This window comes from Mus pahari, chromosome 1, assembly GCF_900095145.1.
Source record: "Mus pahari chromosome 1, PAHARI_EIJ_v1.1, whole genome shotgun sequence".
Lineage (NCBI taxonomy): Eukaryota > Metazoa > Chordata > Mammalia > Rodentia > Muridae > Mus > Mus pahari.
Window position 1 is genome coordinate 80,152,798 of NC_034590.1, and position 18,229 is coordinate 80,171,026.

The window sequence follows — 18,229 nt, forward strand, 5'->3', positions numbered from 1 at the left end:
AGGTCTTGAGGTGCTCAGTTAGACGGGCTGAAAGCAGCATCCTGAGGAGAATGTTCCTTGTGGGGAGTCAGAGGGCACAGTCGCTGCTGAGGTAGCCCTCAGAAGTCTGAACCGATATGAGCATCACTCATAGAAGTGGACAGACCGGGGCTGGTGAGATGGCTCAGCGGGTAAGAGCACCCGACTGCACTTCTGAAGGTCCTGAGTTCAAATCCCAGCAACTACATGGTGGCTCACAACCATCTGTAAGGAGATCTGACTTCTGGAGTGTCTGAAGACAGCTACAGTGTACTTACATATAATAAATAAATAAATAAATCTTAAAAAAAAAAAAGAAAAAGAAAAAAAAGTGGACAGACCTAGTAGCCCTGGCATGTGACAGACTAGAGACCGAGGAGCAAGCCTTCAGTACACAGGCTTTTGGAGACACTTCATACGTTAAACCATAACAGGGGCTATGATGGTCTGCTCATACCCACAGACAACCTGATGGGGTTTAAGTAATCATGGAAACAGGCTTCTGGGTGTGTCTGTGTGGTGTGTCCACAGTGATTCAACTAAGGCTCAAAGGTCCATTCTGAATGTGGCAACCCTACCCCACGCCTGGAGTCCCAGGATGAATAAAAGGGGAGGGCAGGCTGCTGCTGCTTTGGGAAAACACCAAATGGTGGATGATGCTGGTGCAACGGGAGGACCTGGGGGCCAGGTTTAGGAGGCCGCAGCAGCTTCCGTGGGGGATTCTGCAGCAGTCTTAGGGGCCGTGGTCGAGGTTGAGGCAGGAGGGCTCGTGGAGGTAAAGCTGATAACAGGAGTGGATCCCTGTCACCAAGCTGGGCTGCCTGGTTAAGGACATGAAGATCAAGTCGTCGGAGGAGATCTACCTGTTCTCCCTGCCCATTACAGAGTCTGAAATTGTTGACTTCTTCCTGGGTGCATCCCTAAAGGATGAGGTTCTGGAAACCATGCCAGTGCAGAGTCAGACTCGGGCTTGCCAGCGGACCAGGTTCAAGGCATTCGTCCCCATTAGGCACTCTAATGGTCACATTGGTCTTGGTGTTAAGTGCTCCAAGGAGGTTGCCACTGCCATCCGAGGGGCCATCATCTTGGCCAAGCTTTCCATCGTCCCTGTGTGGAGAGACTACTGGGGAACAAGATTGGCAAGCCCCACACTGTTCCATGCAAGGCCACTGTGGCTCTGTGCTGGTGTGACTCTTGACTGCTCTTAGAGGCACTGTCATTGTCTCTGCTCCTGTGCCCAAGAAGCTACTGATGATGGCCGGTATAGATGACTGCTACACTTCAGCCAGAGGCTGCACTGCCACCCTGGGCAACACTGCCAAGGCCACCTCTGATGTCACTTCCAAGACCTACAGCTACCTAACCCTGACCTCTGAAAAGAGACTGTGTTCACCAAGTCTCCTTATCAGGAATTCACTGATCATCTTGTGAAAACCCACATCAGAGTCTGCTCAGAGGACCCAGGCAGGGCGGGGGTTGGGGGAAGGCAGGCTGAGCACCAGTGTCTTTCCCTACTCCCAGGCTCGGTGCACAGTGACCGGCCATCTGAAAGCCCCGTTATCATGCTCTCTCCACATAGCAGACAGTACTGTCCCTGAGCTGAAGGAATCCTCTCCCCCCTTAAGTTGCTTTGTCACAGTGTAACTAAAGGACCTTAAACGTTGCCATTTACTTGTGTGTTTACAGGGAAGGGCAGCAGGCAATGACAAACGTCAAAGACTAGTAAGGGAGCTTGAGTTGATATTGACACCTATACTCAAAGCCTTACCATGGCCCATCTGTTGTTGTCAACCTGAGAAACCAACTTCTCCTGAGTTGTCAGTCTGCTGCTTTAGCTCTGATGGCTGTAAATAAAGATGGCGCCTCTCTGCAATGGCTGTCAGAGGCTGTGCCACCACTGGCAATCCAAAGGATTTGGGGGTGCTGGCCCCTATTATTTCTTCACTTGTGTTACCAGCCTGATTCCTATAGATACATAATGAGCCCTGGAAGTGACTGTAGGCCACCTCAGACTTGCTCAGTGGTCACTCTGCTTGGCAGCTGTGCAGATATGAGATAGTTCATAGCATAGATTAATAAATAAAGACCCTTATTAACAGCAGGTTCTAGGCTGGCCACAGGAGAGGGTTGTGGGGTATGGTCTCATTTGGCAAATGTGTCCTTTCCCTTTGAATTAGAAAACGGGCTTGGATGTGTTTCACATTCACCTGAGATAACTGTTATCCAGCTGTGGTGTTGCCATGGGCTGGGTGAACTCTCCCGTTGATTGTTACACTCTGAAGACCAGAACCATCTGGAATGGGTCTCCACATTTCTGATCCATTCACATGTCAATGATATCACGTGTGTCAGTGGAGACACTAGAGTGCCTGTATAAAAAGCTGTCTCACAGGCATGTGGGGCCCATGACAATGAAGAGAGCAGCTCTAGTGAAGGTTGTAAGGCAGTGGCTCTCAAACTGTTGGGTGTGTCCCCTTTTGGGATTGAACAATCTCTTCACAGGGCTCACTTAGCAGGTGTACTGCATATCTGATATTTACACTATGACTCATGACATTGCAAAATTACAGTTATGAAGCAGCAACAAGGTACTTTATGGTTGGGGTCACTACAACCTGAGGAATTGTATTAAGGGGTGAAGCATTAGAAAAGTTGAGAACCCACTGGACTTATTTTGCAGACCAGGCCTGCCTCTGCCTCCTGAATGGTGGGATTAAAGGAATGTGCCACCAAGCTCTGCTGAGAGGGATCTGGTAGTTAGTAATATGCTGGGATACCCCCTTACAGGCTAAAGAAGTGCCACAATAAAGAAAACATTATGCCAAGTGACCTTTTTGGAGATCGGAGGCAATGTGTTAATTCTGGGTGGCATGAAAGGTCCCACAAAAGGCAAGAACTCAGCCAAAGTTTTGGGCAGTGATTTGCCAGACTAGGTGACCGTGTGGCAAACCTTGTGCAGAAATTGCCGTATAAGATTTGGGGCTCCTACATTCAGGCCAACCCAGCCACAGAGGTCTGTACACGGGTGACTCTGTGAAGCTGCTATTCCTGAGTGGGTGTCTGTCAGACTCACTAAGTCCTAAAGAGAGGTGGGCGAGGTTGTTCATTGGAACAGGGAAAGCTTCCATCTGGGGGTGAGTTTAGGCGGGGCCAGAGGGAACTAGCAAGTTGGATGAGATTGGAGCCTGTTCTCTTGCCTGGACATGTGGCCATTTAGAGTCAGCCCTGTGTGATCAGCTGAAAGAGACGGAAAAGCCCAAGTCTGGTTTATGGACAGGATGACTTGGTTAATGGGACCCTGTGTAAAGACGGACAATAGCCCCTTGACTGTAGGAGAAAAGGCAGGGAGGTCTGGTGAGATGCTTTAGCATGTAGTGTGTCTGCCACCAATGACCTGAGTTCCAGTCCCAGAGCCTACATGGTGGAGTGAGACCCAACTCTTACAGGCTTGTCATCTGACCTCGATACACATGGATGCCTACCTCACCACGAGAACAATCTTCCGTGTGGGCAGAGTTGTGAGGAGAGCTTGGCTGGCTGTTGTGTATAAGGAAAGGTGGTCCAAGGCACAGAGCATCCTTATGTGCACTTGGGAAGCCCTAAAGCCTGGGTATTTGGTCAGTAAAGGAACGAGAGGTGAGATAGGGTGGAAAGACATATGTGGCCGGGTATTGATGTGGCAGCAGATGTGGCCTTCCCCCCGCCCCAACAGGTTTTCTTTGTGTAGCCTTGGCTAAACTGGAACTATCTATGTAGATCAGGCTGGCCTCAAACTCAAAGATTTGCCTGCTTCTGCTTCCCAAGCGCTGGGATCAAAAGTGTACATCACCCCCATCTGGCTAGCATGTGGTTTTTGTACGATATATTAATTCCTTCTGAAAGCACCCAGCCTAGAACATGCATTTAATAAGCACCTGTATAGCTCACAGGTGCCTGTCTCTGTCACTGCCTTCAAAAGACTCAGCACTATGGCTCACATAAGATGGGAGGACCCACTGCCAGGATTCTTACATACCAATAAAAATAGATGTTCCCTTCCCTTGAATGTCCAAAAGAGCAGCAAGATCTGCCACTGCTGACCACCCCAATGTGTCAAGGCAACAGTGTCAAAGCTCAGTCCCATTGGGCATGCAGTAGTTCCTCCTGACTACTGGTCTTTGGACATGAGCCATTCAGAGCGTGATGGCCACTGTAGCCGAGTCAGCTGCACTGGGAGGAACCTGTACCTTTGCACTGGGCTTTCAGCAGGTCCCGGGAACTTGGTCATGAGATGTCTGATTAACCTAGACTGCGTAGTTAGGGAGAACAAGCTGTGCTCAGCACAGGCCAGTATCCCCAGAAGATGAGCCAACGGTCTGGTCTGTAGCGTGGTTTTTGGCTTTCTGTTTATCTTCTCATTGGTACCTGCTTCTGAGGATGGAGACAGCATGCCTGCTACCCTCTTGTGATGGCAGCCCCACCCCAGGCCTATTCAGTTAGAATCTTTTTTATTTGCTTTGGTGTTGGGGATGGGAACCAGGGTGTGATACATGCTAAGCACATGCTGTGCCACTGAGCAGCATCCCTGACCTTTGGAATCTTCATTTTAACAAGATGATTCCTTTACTTTCTTTTCAGTAGCTCTTTTAAAGCTCAGTTTAAAATGTAAGCCCTTGCTAAGGTAAAGTTTGTGTTTGGAATCTGTGTAGACCGAACCCAGTGCCTCATGTACTCTACAAATGAGCAAACCTCTTTGGCCTCATGCATTCTTTATGTCAGAGGTCAAAGCCCAGCCTAATTAAGGGACTGGTTCAAGGTCACACAATTAATTAAAAGATGGCAACCCGAGCGTCTTGCTGCCAGCCCTTCCTGATGGCAGCTGCTATAAGCAGGCTACTGGGTTGCCTGTCATCTGGGACAGAAGCAGCAGGAACAGGGCTTTGTGGAAGTGTGTAGGGTTCAGTAAATACACAGGGCTGTGCAAACAGATGCCACACGGCTGCTACCCGGAGTCACAGGAGGGTCTGTATCTGTAATGAGCCTCTTTCAATCACATCTGCACTCACGCAGGGTAGAACTGGTAGGTAGCTTTGGGATGAGGGCCCCTCACCAAAGAGGTTTGACAGGAAAAAAGGGGGTGGGAATTTTCAGTCCTTCCTCCTGTCTCAGGGGTGGGGTGGCCATGTGAATTATTGAAACCCTTCAACTGTCAGATTAGGGGAGGTCAGGGTTGCCTTATGGCCCTCTTACCTTAGGTCCTACGTGATTTCCATTTAACTGCCCAGGTTTATGTCTCCTAGGACAAACTGGCAGATGTGATTTCAGTGATTTGCTCTAGCAAATTCTTGAGTCTAAGGAGAAGGCTTGGGAGCATGCAGCTGTGTAGCTGGAGGAAGGTCTTGTGCGCCCACGCAGACTGTGCCGTCTCTGGGGAGTTAGTATCAAAATTGAACTGAATTGTTGGACAAGCCACTTGGTATAGGACTGTGTGGAAAAAAAGACAGCACCAGTCCGAGCCGAGATGTGCTGTATGTGTAAAGTACACCCTGGCTTCTGAGGACTTAGTATGAACAAATGAAGCACCTCATGATGAGTTCTGTATGATGACTTTGAATATGTGGGTTATATAAAGAGGCTGCATTACCAGGCTGCACGTGATGGCACACACCCACAATCCTGCGAGGGCATTGCCTGCTTATCAGCCTCGGCACTCACGATCTCATTCTATATGATAGTATTACTCAATAACTCCTAAGTCACGACAAAATAACTAAAGAGGCCAGTTTCCACGGAAGGAGTCTGTCGTTAGCTGTGTGAGCGCTGGTTCTGAGGACTGGGAGGACCCAGAACTTGGCCACAATGGGACAAGCCCCACAACTGCATTGTTCCCTTCTCCCCGCCCCTCTAGTTCTGACGGCAGCTATGGAGTGGCTCAATGCTGTAATCACAGAATCTGCCCAGCCCCCAGGCTGGCCACTGACGAGGCCTGTGAGGCCCCTGCTGAAGCTCCTGGCTGACATAAGGACAGCATTCCTTAAAGCTGTGTGATGTAAACTCCAAAGACGACGGACAAAATGTCCCCTGCAGAAACCAACTCAACCCAAAAAAGTCTGTGAGCCAGCAAGACTTCAGTGTCTTCTGTCTGAAATCAATACGACCTGCCACATGCCAGGGGAAACTCTGGCCCAGGAGAGGCAGGAACTTGGCACCTGGCACAGCTTACTAGGGGAGCAGAGAGGACCCTGCAGACTTTCCCCAAATGCCAAACCCAGCTCACAGCCACATGCCAGCACCTCTGTGATTCCGAGGCCCAAATGGTCACAGTTTGGATGGAGCCTTGGCCCCATGTTGCTCCCAAGTACTGCACAGCACCCAAGAGGTTCTTTTTCTTAAGAAATAAATTTAATTCTGGGTGGTTAGTGAACATACGGCACGCGATGCCTTCATGGAAGTTAAAAGAATCCAGTTACAAAAGCAGTAGTGGGCACAGCTTCAAAGAGCTGAAAGGACAATGGGCTCCAGAGTTTACAAAGTACAAAAAATTATTTCATATACAAAGAAAATACAAATAATGTGCAAAAACCATTTCACAGGTGGCAAATTTATAAAATGAATATGAAAAAAAACTCCTTCATTTTTTATTTCCCAATTTCTTATATATTAATACGGTTCTATTTTCTAGTGTGTTGATAATTTTTAATTTGAAAATTTGATTTATTTTTAATCTACAAAGTAGTTTTTATTTTTAAAAAAGGAAACAACCTTTTATTACTAAAATCTTATGAATCAGTTTAGTTATTTTTTATATTAAATTATAAGCAGGCTATCTGAAAAAATCAGGATATAGAAATCATATATACATATTTTGAAATATTAGTTTGGTATTTAACATATTAACATTTCAAAACACACACACTGACCAAGCCGCTAGTGCCTGGTGGCAGCAGTGGCCACTCAGGTCCCAGATGAGAAGCATCCTTGAGTTTGAGGCTGAAGAAAACAAGGTTATCTAATTGGGAGACCTTACGAGCAGTTCTTCTCAGAAGCAGTGCTGTCTGGTTAGCTGGCCTGTCTCCTGTGTGCTCGACTGTCCCATGTGTCTCAGTTTGTCCAATAGCTCCTTGGTTAGTTCAGTGCTAGTGTTCCATGGGCTCGCACGCTTGTTACTTCACAGAAAGCTGTGGGGAACAGGAGAGAATGCGGGACCCAGGTGCAGTGGCCTTAGAGACTGGTGGTTTGAAGCAGTGTTTCCTGTACTGGCCCAGGTCATTCTGTGCCACTGTTAACCCCCTCTGCCTGCCACTGAACAGTGACGTCTCCTGCTGTGAAGCTCCTGGGCTGGAACCATGAAAGCACCTTTGGCGGCACCAGGGAACCGACATCTCAAAGATCTGGCAGTAGGAGTAGGTGTGTCTGATGGGACACCTATGCGGTCAGTCGGTGTACAGCGACCTTTGAAGGTTTGGATTTCTGTGGTCAAAGTTCTCAAAGTTATGGCTTTGGAGAACAAGAGCCTTCACGGATGAGGACTCAGGTGGGAGCCACCTTGCCTACATGACAGCAGCAGGTTGAGGCATCCCCTCTACTTCAATCCTGTTGGAATGATGCAGGGAGAGGGAGGGTCAGGGCTCCCACCCAGACCTGTGTGACATGCCAACTGCTTCAAGAGGGGACAGGGTAAGCAGAACCTCAGGCCCTGGGATGACCGTCATCGCCCTGGGAGGCAGATGACTTCAGTTCCTCGACCTCTCGTGCTTGTCTGATCGTGGCCTTCAGGCATCAGAGATGCAGCTCTGGATCCTGTCCATCCATTGTTGAGCGCTCTGCCCATCCTGGGCACAGAAGTTATACACTCGCTTGCTGGTCTTGAGCTACAGAAACAAATGACAGAAGGGCAGATATAAAGCAGGACTGTTTTTTTGGCTTTGGGTGAATGACAAACTAATCCCATCCTGGACAGACAGAACCGCTGGTTCTAACATCATGAGTGGGTTTGGGGGTATTTTAAGGGCCATGCAAACAGATGACTTATCTAGTCCCTGACTAATACTTTAACTAGTCCGTAAGGTCAAGACAGTTTCATAAAGTAGATACACTTTCCATCCCTCTACAGGCTATGGTGCTGTTCCCTGCCTCTGGGCTTCTATTATGGCTCCATTTGAAAAAAGTGGGTGGCACAGTTCCCCTGAGAACTCTGGCATACTGTTCTTGCTTTGGTGCTGTGTAAGAGAGGCCAGAGGCACCAGCTGGTCCTGGGGCCCCATGCCATCCATCATGGGCAATGACAGTGCTGTAGCAGAGGCAGAGGAGGAGACAGTGCTGATCAGTGTGAAAGGTAGTCATGGGGATTCATTAGCCACTCAACCACAGCCTTAATTAAACACCCCTTTTTAGTGACTACCAACTCCTTGGGGGCCCTGTAATATTTGGAGGTCATGGAGAGACATGCAGATCAGGAAAGAGGAACTTACATCAAAGAAAGCCTTGTCACTTGTATACTTTGGGGCTCCCATGCTGGGGCCGGCAGGGATAACCATTTCTACTTCAGCCAGATCAATGTGGCCTTTACAGCTCGTGTCTTCCCCTGAATCATAGTATCGCAGCTAGGACCAAAAAGAGACAGATAGGATACAGTAAGGGAAAATGACACAGCTTTCCAGACACATCTGACCACATCCTCTGCACCTTGCTTGTTGGTGCTGACTCTGCATGGAAGAATACTCCAGCATTAACAACGCTGGCTGCCTCTTGTACACACCTTTAATCCCAGCACCTGGGAGGAGAGGCAGTGTATGGATCTCTGTGAGTTCAAGGCCAGCCTGATCCTCAAGTGTTATATAGAGAATTCTTCTCAAAAAAACAAAACAAACAACAAAAAGGAATTCCTGGATGCTGATTTCAATCTAGTTGAAAAAGGTCAAAGGATCTCAATAGCAAGTCACAGAGGACTTGAAACACCACTGAGCTTTACAGACAGTGGAGTCTCCCCAGCCTGGCCCAACAAAGGAAGAAATGACATGAGTCCAGTCTTTACTCCGCCTGAGGAGCACTACAGTGCTGACAGTAGTCAGCAAGGCGTTGAGGATCCCACATGCTGTCAGAGTTAAGGACGAGGACACGTGCCTGTGCAGCCCCTCGCCCACCACTGCCTTACACAGGACAGGAGACACTGTAGTCTCCTGGGTAGCGCTTGTCAGCTCAGCACTGAGCATTGGCACTGAATGGACAAAGGACAAGGAAGGCTTCCAAAGCAACAGGAAGTTGGAAGGAGAATGCAGTCTAAAATGGCGCCGAGGGACATCACAAAGAGCTCCCAGCTGCCAGCTCTTGGAGATGTTTAAGTTTGGCACAATAACCATGCATTACTTTGGAATAAGAAGAAATGACGAAGTATTTTAAGAGCTTGCTGGTGAAAGCCTTCCTGGCCCAGGCGGGATTCCAGCGTCCATGGCAGCGATGCGATTGGTGTTTCCATTACTGTGTCTCGGGCCTTGACACCCCACCCCCGCGCCCCCAGGCAGTGTCAGCAGGGCTAAATGGAAAAACTGTACACTTTCCATGCTAAAGAAAGCCAGAAGATTGGTAAGAATGCAAGTATAATTTGATGTAATTTTAAATTATACTAAAATCATGATTTTTCCTATGTTATATTTAGTGGTTTAATGGAACTTTTCTACACAGTGAAGGTTCTGTGATTCCAGGGGACCCTGCTATTTTAAATGCAGCTTTAAAAAGGCTTCCGTTTGTATATTTGAAAAATCTCAATAGTCTTCATATGGGTCAACAGACACAAAACCAAGAAAGCATTTGAATCAGAGGAAAAGATGGCCCCAGACCAGCCTTGACCTGGATGGGGTCCTCCTGACGCTGTCCCACAGTTGAGGTCCTTCCTGATGCTGCATTCTACAAGTCAGCCTGAAGCAGAGGTGTCACTGCTCTGGTAAGGAAGATGCTATGGGGCAGATGGAGAGTGCAGGAGCAAAGAGCATGATGGGAAGTCTAACCTGTAGCAGTTAGGGCAAGAGTTAAAGCATGGCAGAGATGACTTAAGGAAGGTCGTGCCATGCCTGCTGTGAATCTCAGGGCTGGGTGGGCACGTTCCTCCTCAGGCTCCCATCTTTTAAGAACAGCAGTCCCTTGCTTACTACCCAGTGCAGTGAGGTGGGGTGCACTGACTCTTGAGTAAATGCAGTCATAAATGGATGTTTTCTGCAGCAAGGATGAAGGACAGCTGTACCCTGGAAGGGAGGGGGCAGACACAGCTCCCACATTCATGCACCAGGTTAAAGCTCCTGGATGCTTCCAGACCTGTATGTTAAGATGCCATTTATGTGTCAGAGTTGCAGTGCTCCGAGCACACTGGTTCAACTGTCCTGCTCCAGGTAGAGGCTGCTTTAAGATTTCCTTCCAAAGATGACTACTGGGGCTCAGGGGCATTTGGGGCCTAGGAAGAGCCACCATCTGCATAGGTGAGGCTCGGGGTAAGCAGGGACTGGGGCCAGCCCAGGCACAGCAGTGTCTTCAGGTCTTACCTGGTGTTTTGTGACATCTAAAACAAACCAGCGGGGTTTCCAACCCTTCAGCAACGCTCCGCGTTTGTACAATGTTCCTTCAAAGGATCTAGAAGAAAAAAACAAACAACAAAACAGTTTGTTCTGACCTTTATTAACGAACAAGAACACTGGCTTTTGTCTGCCAGGCTTCTTTCTCCCTAGTCAGGGCTCTCCTTGGAGTCAGGCCCACTCTGTGTGCTGGGGTCAGCACTCCCCTGGTTAGGAATTCTTGGTTTCCATGCTTTCTGCTTTGCTAGGAATGCTGCAACACTGAGGGAAACCAGGGTTGGAAACAGAAGTCTGAAGATGCCCGAGAGACACTAGCATGCCCTTGGCATCCCTAGTTTCTGAGTCAAATCTTTCCTCTCAGCCAAGGCAGTAGGCTGCGTGACGTGTACTACCGAAAAGGTATTTCCTGACACACATTCTCTCAAACACTGGTCCCCTGCAGAGCATTCTAAACGAAGCATTTAAGAAAACTAAAACCCAAGGGACAAAAGCAAATCCATCTTGAGTCTTCAAAGGCTGCTTTGCACAGGGCTTGCTTAGGCTAACACCATGGGGCTCCAGCTCCATCACCTGTTTTCATCGTTCTTGGATGTGTACTGGCTGTAAAGTGTGGCCGCCCTGTGCTCGACCCCATTGGATGGGGCTGAGGTGCTGCTCTGATCTTCGCCCAGGCTGTGGTGCAGCGGGTGCAGCGCAGGCCTCTTCTGATAGGAAGGCACATTGGTAGATGCAATTCCTGGGGACCCCGCCGAGTGTCTTAGGGACTGAAAAGACAAAATAGGAGCTAGAAAAGTTGCCCTTTGGCTTAAGTGACTGGCCTGATAATTTTATTCATACAAATGATCTCAGGGTAAAAACGTACTAGTGAACCAACATGTGTACAAAGACAGGATAAATGTGTTTGTCTGTTTTGGTATGGAAAGTAGAAATAAACTAAGTATTTATTATTTGGGGACTGGTAAACAAACAAACTCCACAACCATTGTTCCTTTACAATGGAGTTATAGACAGCTACCAAAATGATGCAAATGAATGAATGGCATGTCTGCCAACAAGGCAGGCTTTAAACTATCATGTAGTTTATATAGCTTTTGATAACCTTTTTTTAACTGTTACTTTAAAAATACATCTTACTTTCATAATAAAAAAAAAATCTAGAAACAGTATATTATTTCTGGCTGGGAGGTGAGGCTGATGGTGAGGCTGCAGCCCAGGCCCTGGTCAAGGGCTGTCTTCTCCCTGCCCTCGCCTTGCTCTCTGCTACCCAACGTGCTCCTCAGAACACTCGTGAGTCCTCACTTCCTTGTGCTGAGCTGGGAGTCGATCGGTCTGCTGTGGGTCCTGAGTGGTGGCCCTGGCAGTTAGTAACTGAGAGATTTCTCTGCCTTCCTCCTCATGCATGAGGCACAAACTGCACTCACTGAGGAGTGCTTACGGCTCAGTCCTTTGGACATACTTGCTTGATAAACATTTCTAATAGCAGAAATAGGAAATGGGGTACAAGAAACAGAAAGCAAACAGAAAAGCAAGCGCAGGAACAGAAAGTAGCATAGGCTGACATCTTAGAATACTTCCTCTTTGCTTGTTTCTCTGGAGCAGCCATGGACTTGGCATTCCCTGTCCCTTGTGGTAGGTCAACAGGGACCACAGTGGCACCGAGAGAGAGAGAAAACCCAGTAATTTCCTCTGGACTCAGTGCCTGAACCATGTGAATTATGTCACTGTGGCGAATGAGACATTCAGGCAGCATTTGGTCATCTGGAACATTCTGCTCTGGACCCCCAGGGCATGACCCCTCTTTTTCACCATTTTCTCTGGCCACAGCATGGCTAGGTTGCGGGTTGTGGACTCCATCTGACCGAGCACCCTCCCAAGCCCAGGGTCCTTTGTAAGCTCACAAGGTCTGTTCTTGGCTCTTCCTTGAGGCCCATGGTGACTTTTTCCCACAGCTGGTGCCATCTCTCAGGAGTTTGATTCAATTTATGCTCCAATTTTTCAATTTCCTGCAAAGAAATTAATAAGATAGTTTTGACAGGGCAGTATTTCATGGGAGGTCAGGATGTACCCAGAGGCACAGGTTTCTTTTGTACCAGGCCCAGATGAGCAGCTTGGCTACAGTGTAGCTGGGTTTCCTGATTTATTAGGATTCAGCAGGAGTTTCTGAATAGGTTGATTTTAATAGTAAGAAATGTAGTATGTGTCTCAAACACCTTCACTCTTAGACAGCCTGCAGGAAATCTGATGACCAAGGCTAAGGCCAACTGTGGGCCCATGTCCCAACCCTAATGACAGGGCAGTTACAAGTTTTTCTTGAGAGAGAGGAGCCCCTCAACTTTGGAGACTCAAGCCAGATGTGCAAAGAATGAACCAAGAGATTCTCATGAAAATGATTTTCCTCTGACAGGGGTTTGAGACAGCCATCACTGCAGTGCACTCTTCCTGGCTTGAAAACAGAGAGGCTCTTCAGGAACTGTCTGACCCACATCGGAACACAAAGCTGTTCCTGGATGGCTACTGCCAGGATGGCTCTGCTCCAGAATACGCCTTGCATAAAGTGTCTTGCCAGGCCATCAGTTATTTCTCCATATTTCTACCCAAGGGAAGGAAAGCACCTGGAAAGCTAGTGTCTAGCGCTAACTCAAGCAGCCCCAGCAGCCCAGAAAAACGGCTGTTTTCTCAGCTGCTTCCTTGTAGCACTGGACAGTCACTTTTATGGGTGCCTTTGGCAACATTTAAGTGTGGTGGCCTCTGCAGCATGGGAGCAAGGCTGGTTCTTCAGATTCAGAATGCTATTTATGACACAGCCCAGAGTTAAGGGAGCCATTACAGATGTAAGTATGCAAGTTAGCCCAAGCTGCCCTCCTGTAGGTGTGTCTACCCATGGCTGACTTACACTGAAAAGTCTCGTGAGGGCATCTGGCTGGCTGCAGGTCACATCATCATAGCATGGCCACACTGTCTTCCTCTGACTCTGGGGCCCAGCTCCTCCAGCTACATCTGACTCCTCGTAGGGAAAGTGCTTGGGGGTCAGCATCATCCAGTCGTATGAAGGACCTGCAGACAGGGTCTCTTCTGTGTAGTAATCCCACTTCTTTAGGCTGGAGACATTTACATTAGGCTTCAGGGCCTGTTTAAAGGAAATGTTGCAATGTAATTTCATCTCAACCCTGAAGTACTTGGTACGCACTACTAGGCAGCCCCTTACATTTGCAGAGTGTAGGGCAAGTGTATGAATTCATCTAAATACTTAAAACTTACACATTTGATAAATCATCAAATAAAACATGTTGGTTCTTGTGTTACTCATAGGAAGTAGTGGCACAGGGGAAAATGGTCCCTTCAGCTTTCCAGCCTCAGCTTAACCTTCTCCTCCCAGCCTGGGCCTGCACAAACATTTGTGTATACCCTAGGGCACAAAGTTAAGCTGTTTAGCTCTTGCCAAGCAGCTACTTGGTTCCTCTGGACCTTGGTACTCATGCACTGGCAAGGCAGGCTGACCTGGGAAGTAGCCTGATGAGAGGCTTGGATCTAGGCCAGGAATGTGGAGGTACACAGAGCAAGGATTGAATGAGGAGGGGTCACCTGTGGTGGTTTGAATACACTTGGCCCAAGGAAAGTGGCAGTATTAGGAGGTGTGTCCTTGGTTGGAGGAAGTGAGTCACTGTGGGGGTGGGCTTTGAGGTCCTGTGCTCAAGCTCTGTCCAGTAAGGAAGGGACCTTCCTCCTGGCAGCCTGGGGAAGAGAGCCTCCTTCTGGCTGCCTTTGGATCAAGACGCAGAACTCTTAGCTCCTTTTCCAGTCTGCATGCTGCCATGCTGATAATGGACTGAACCTCTGAAACTATAAGCCAGCCCCAATTAAATGCTTTTCTTTTTAAGAGTTGTATTGGTCATGGTGTCTCTTCATAGTAATGATATCCAAACTAAGACATCACTTAAAAACGAGCATTTGGTTTCTTGTTGAAGGTGCCACTGAGAAAGGCCAGATATAGCTTTAAATACTTGGGTCAGGGCAGCATCTCTGCATCCCCTTAGCACTGAGTTCTGTTTATCACTGGTCCAGACCCCAAGGGTTTTATGTATTGTATAAAACTGTTCCCATCCAGTAATAATTTTTGGGACAAAAATTGATGTTTTTGAGACAAAGTCTTGCTATGCAGCTCAGGTTGGCCTAGACCTCACAATATAGAAGAGGCTGGCATTTCTTTTCAAAAATGTGACTCCTCCTGCTCCTATCACTTAAGTGCTAGCATCAGAGGCATGTGCCCCATACTGAGCCTTATGAATAAATAAAAGATGAAATTATGGGTTGGAGAGATGGTTCAACTATTACAAATACTTGCTGTTATTCTAGAGATCTGAGTTACCAGCACCAGCTTCAGGCAGTCAAAGCTGCCTGTTGCAGGTTTGGGACTAGGTCATGCAGATGCATATATGACCAAGCCTTGCTGCCCTTAGATATGCCATCCTCTTGGCTGGGGTCCAAATGTCAGTGTCCTTCTTCAGGTTTATTATATACTAAAGCACTTAAAAATTTCAACTATGGCCTGGCATAGTGGTACAGCTTTAACCCTACACCGGTAAGGCCCTTTGCTTTGAGTGTGTTGACATTATCCCTTCTACGTTCTAAAGAACTATCTCCTAGACTCTCATTAAGTATTCAGCTAACAGTTACCCATTCCTGTTACAACCCAAACTTATGCTGCCTCAAACTTTTAAATACCTTTGGGATAAAACCCACTGAAATGCTTACATATACTAAAATGGAGGGAAACTCTTATACAGAACATTTAGAAAAGACAAATGATTTCTTAACTCTACCTCTACTTCCACCGGTGAGTATAAGTAATTGAAGAAAATGGGACTTCGTGTGTTCATCTTGTCAATACACTCCCAGATACAAACTCCTTTCTTGGCATGCTTGTCACCTTTATCATCAAATAAAGTTCCTGTAAGTTAAAAAAACAAAAACAAAATGAAGATTTTCTAAAAGTATAGAACACGGAGAAGAAAAGTGAAATAGTTCTTACATTCCTGAAAGTAGCAACAAATGTACAAAAATCTTAAAAGCCAGACCTGCTAACACAAACCAGGGAGAAGCATGGGATAGCAGGCTTTCCCACCCATGGCTGCTTCAGAATGTAGAGCCACAGAGGAGCCAGTACACAGGCTACACATTTCTTAGTAGAAAATGGACTTAGTCAACTGAGGATGCTCAGTTGAAAACATAATTTTATACTTAAAGGAAACCTTGTTTATTATGAAGCAATTTAAAGCATATTCTTGGTTAAAAGTTGATTTGTATCACAAAGAGACCTTGGGTGGCAGAGGGTGTGTTCTGTCTCAGTGACTAAATAAACTTAGATTCTTATACCTCCCTCCCTCCCCATGGCCTCTCTAGCCCTGGCTGATCTGGAACTTGCTCTCTAACTCGTGAGATCAGCTTGCCTCTGCCCCTGAGTGCGGAGGTTAAAGTGGGTGTGTGCTGCCAAGCCCGGCTGAGTGTTCTTTATTTTAATGGGGAGGGAAGGACAGTCCTGGAGAGGCAGTGCTACTTTGCTTTGCAGGAAAGGATACTGTGAGAAGTTTACTTTTTACCACAAGAAACTGCCTCAGGCCCAAGGCTATGTCAACTGTGGCCCTAAGACTGATGCCTGTCTGCTTTCTGCTCTGTTCTTTGCTCCTTACCTCTTAACTGCAGAGTCCTGCTCAGTGGTTCTCAACCTTGACTACATTAGAAAAGCAAAGATTTAAAAAACACAACGCCATGCCTTGCTTCAGAGCAACTGTATCAGAATCTCTGGGGATGAGCCTCAGAGGTAAGTCATTTAAGATTTAAAGTTGAGCTGTTAAAGGCACCTCATGGTTTCACTAGGCTGAGACAGGCTCTAGACAGGAGAAAGACTGAATGGGCAAGAGTAGCCTGTTTCTCAGGACACGCTCCTCTCCTCTTCCATGTTGGTGCTGCCTGGTGACTGGAACCATAGACAATGGACTCTTTGTTTTACAGTATCCAGATGACTGTCTCAGAGTAATATACAAATGTAGGGAACACATTAAAAAATGTTTGCACCATCAGACACTATTATCAAGTCCTATCAAAGTCCAATTCCAAAACAGTAATACACTATTCTTTCAAGACAGTAGACATGGTGATGAGGCTTTTGTGACTCTGGGACTAATGAAGTACAAGAGTGGTGGCTGAACATCCTCGTCTCCACTTGCTGACCTTGGCAGGTAGAGGAGGAGGGCTCTCACAGCTGGTGGTAACTAGTATTAGTTTGACTGAGTAGGATGCATGACTTGTATGTCTACTGAGCAAGGACAGACTCCAACTAGGCAACCCAGACTGGCCTGGCTTATAAGCCAGTTTGGATAGAGAACCCATTGGGAATAACATTCTAGGATTCTAAATAGGTTAGGCAGTTTATAAAAAAACATGAGACACAGGATGAAAATCATTCTTGTTCCCTCCCTCCCTCCCTCCCTCCCTCCCTTCCTTTCTTTTTTCCTCTGAGACAGGGTTTCTCTGTGTATAGCATTGGCTGTTCTAGAACTCTAGACAAACCTGGCCTGGAAGTTCACTGAGATCTACCTGCCTCTGCCTTCTGAGTGCTGATATTAAAGATGTGTTGCCACCATCACTGGGCCTGAAAATAATTTCACTTTTAAATAATCACAGCAACCTGTCAACATGTTTGGTAAAACATTCTCTTAATCCAGTTCCTTTCATCTTCCCTTTCATCTTTTTTAGATCACAGACAGAACAACAGGGCCTTGGCCAGCTTCCAGGCCAGCTGACATAGGCTGAGGGACGAAGTTGCTCGGATATGCTCTCGCATGGTATCTTAGTTCTGATGCTATCCCTACTGGGTCAGAGGAGCACTAGGCCTTGTCAACATGGTGGAATCACTCAGAAGCTTTAAGAAGCTCTGGCTGCCCAAGCCCCACCCTCATGCTCTGACTCAGCTGGCTGGAGGCACTGCTGGAAGTGCCCAGTTAATTCTAGTCAAGTCAGAGAACAGCTGTACCAGGCTTTGGTGTTTCTGTAACTACAGATGTCATTGGCACAGCAGCCATCATGGTCTCTGGCCACATCTGCATGGGGTGAAGGTAATCTTCTGACAGCCATACATGCATATGATACACCTTTAGTGAAAACACTGACTGAGCCTGTCATACCCAGGCTGGCTGAAGGCCAGATCCAGAGCTGTCACCAGCTCAGCTCTGCTCACTCTCTCCCCACCACACGCTACTTAAGAGACTGTTTCTGACTGTGACATAATGTGTGACAAAGGCCTAGGATGAATGGTCCTTTCCTTTACTCAAGGTGAAATATTATATACAATTTCAACATGTCCTTGAAGTAGTACTTCGTGACTTCAGCTTTTAAACAGAGATCACTGGTAAAGCTTTAATTATGAAAGGTCCTCTTCCTAAACACTTACATATGATGCGCAGAGAACACCAACTTTGTTTTACTTTAATTCCCCATCTCCTGAGTTCTAGATTACAGGCATGTAGCACTACATTTGGTTTACATGATGTACATGAGGGGACTCAGGGCTTTGGACATACTAGGCAAGCATTCTTCTGACCAAGCCACCTGGAAGTGCTGGCTGCATTTTCTTTTTCTTTCTCCCGCCTTCTCCTTTTCCTTTCCTTTTCTCC

At 47.2% G+C, this 18,229-nt stretch overlaps 1 protein-coding gene and 1 pseudogene across 1 annotated transcript in view; one reads left to right on the forward strand and one right to left on the reverse strand.

Annotated features, from left to right (window-relative positions):
* Positions 1 to 664: 664 nt before the first annotated feature.
* LOC110324203 lies at positions 665 to 7,347 on the forward strand (annotated as a pseudogene).
* The window catches only part of Sbf2 (SET binding factor 2), a 292,547-nt gene continuing 280,704 nt past the window's right edge, over positions 6,387 to 18,229 (reverse strand). Inside the window, exons 35-41 of the mRNA XM_029535769.1 lie at positions 15,380 to 15,507; positions 13,453 to 13,686; positions 12,458 to 12,562; positions 11,130 to 11,323; positions 10,530 to 10,617; positions 8,469 to 8,600; positions 6,387 to 7,868 (exon numbers count right to left, since the gene is read on the reverse strand). Coding sequence (XP_029391629.1) covers positions 7,770 to 7,868; positions 8,469 to 8,600; positions 10,530 to 10,617; positions 11,130 to 11,323; positions 12,458 to 12,562; positions 13,453 to 13,686; positions 15,380 to 15,507 — 980 coding nt within the window. The 3' untranslated portion in view covers positions 6,387 to 7,769. The remainder of the gene's footprint in view (positions 7,869 to 8,468; positions 8,601 to 10,529; positions 10,618 to 11,129; positions 11,324 to 12,457; positions 12,563 to 13,452; positions 13,687 to 15,379; positions 15,508 to 18,229) is intronic.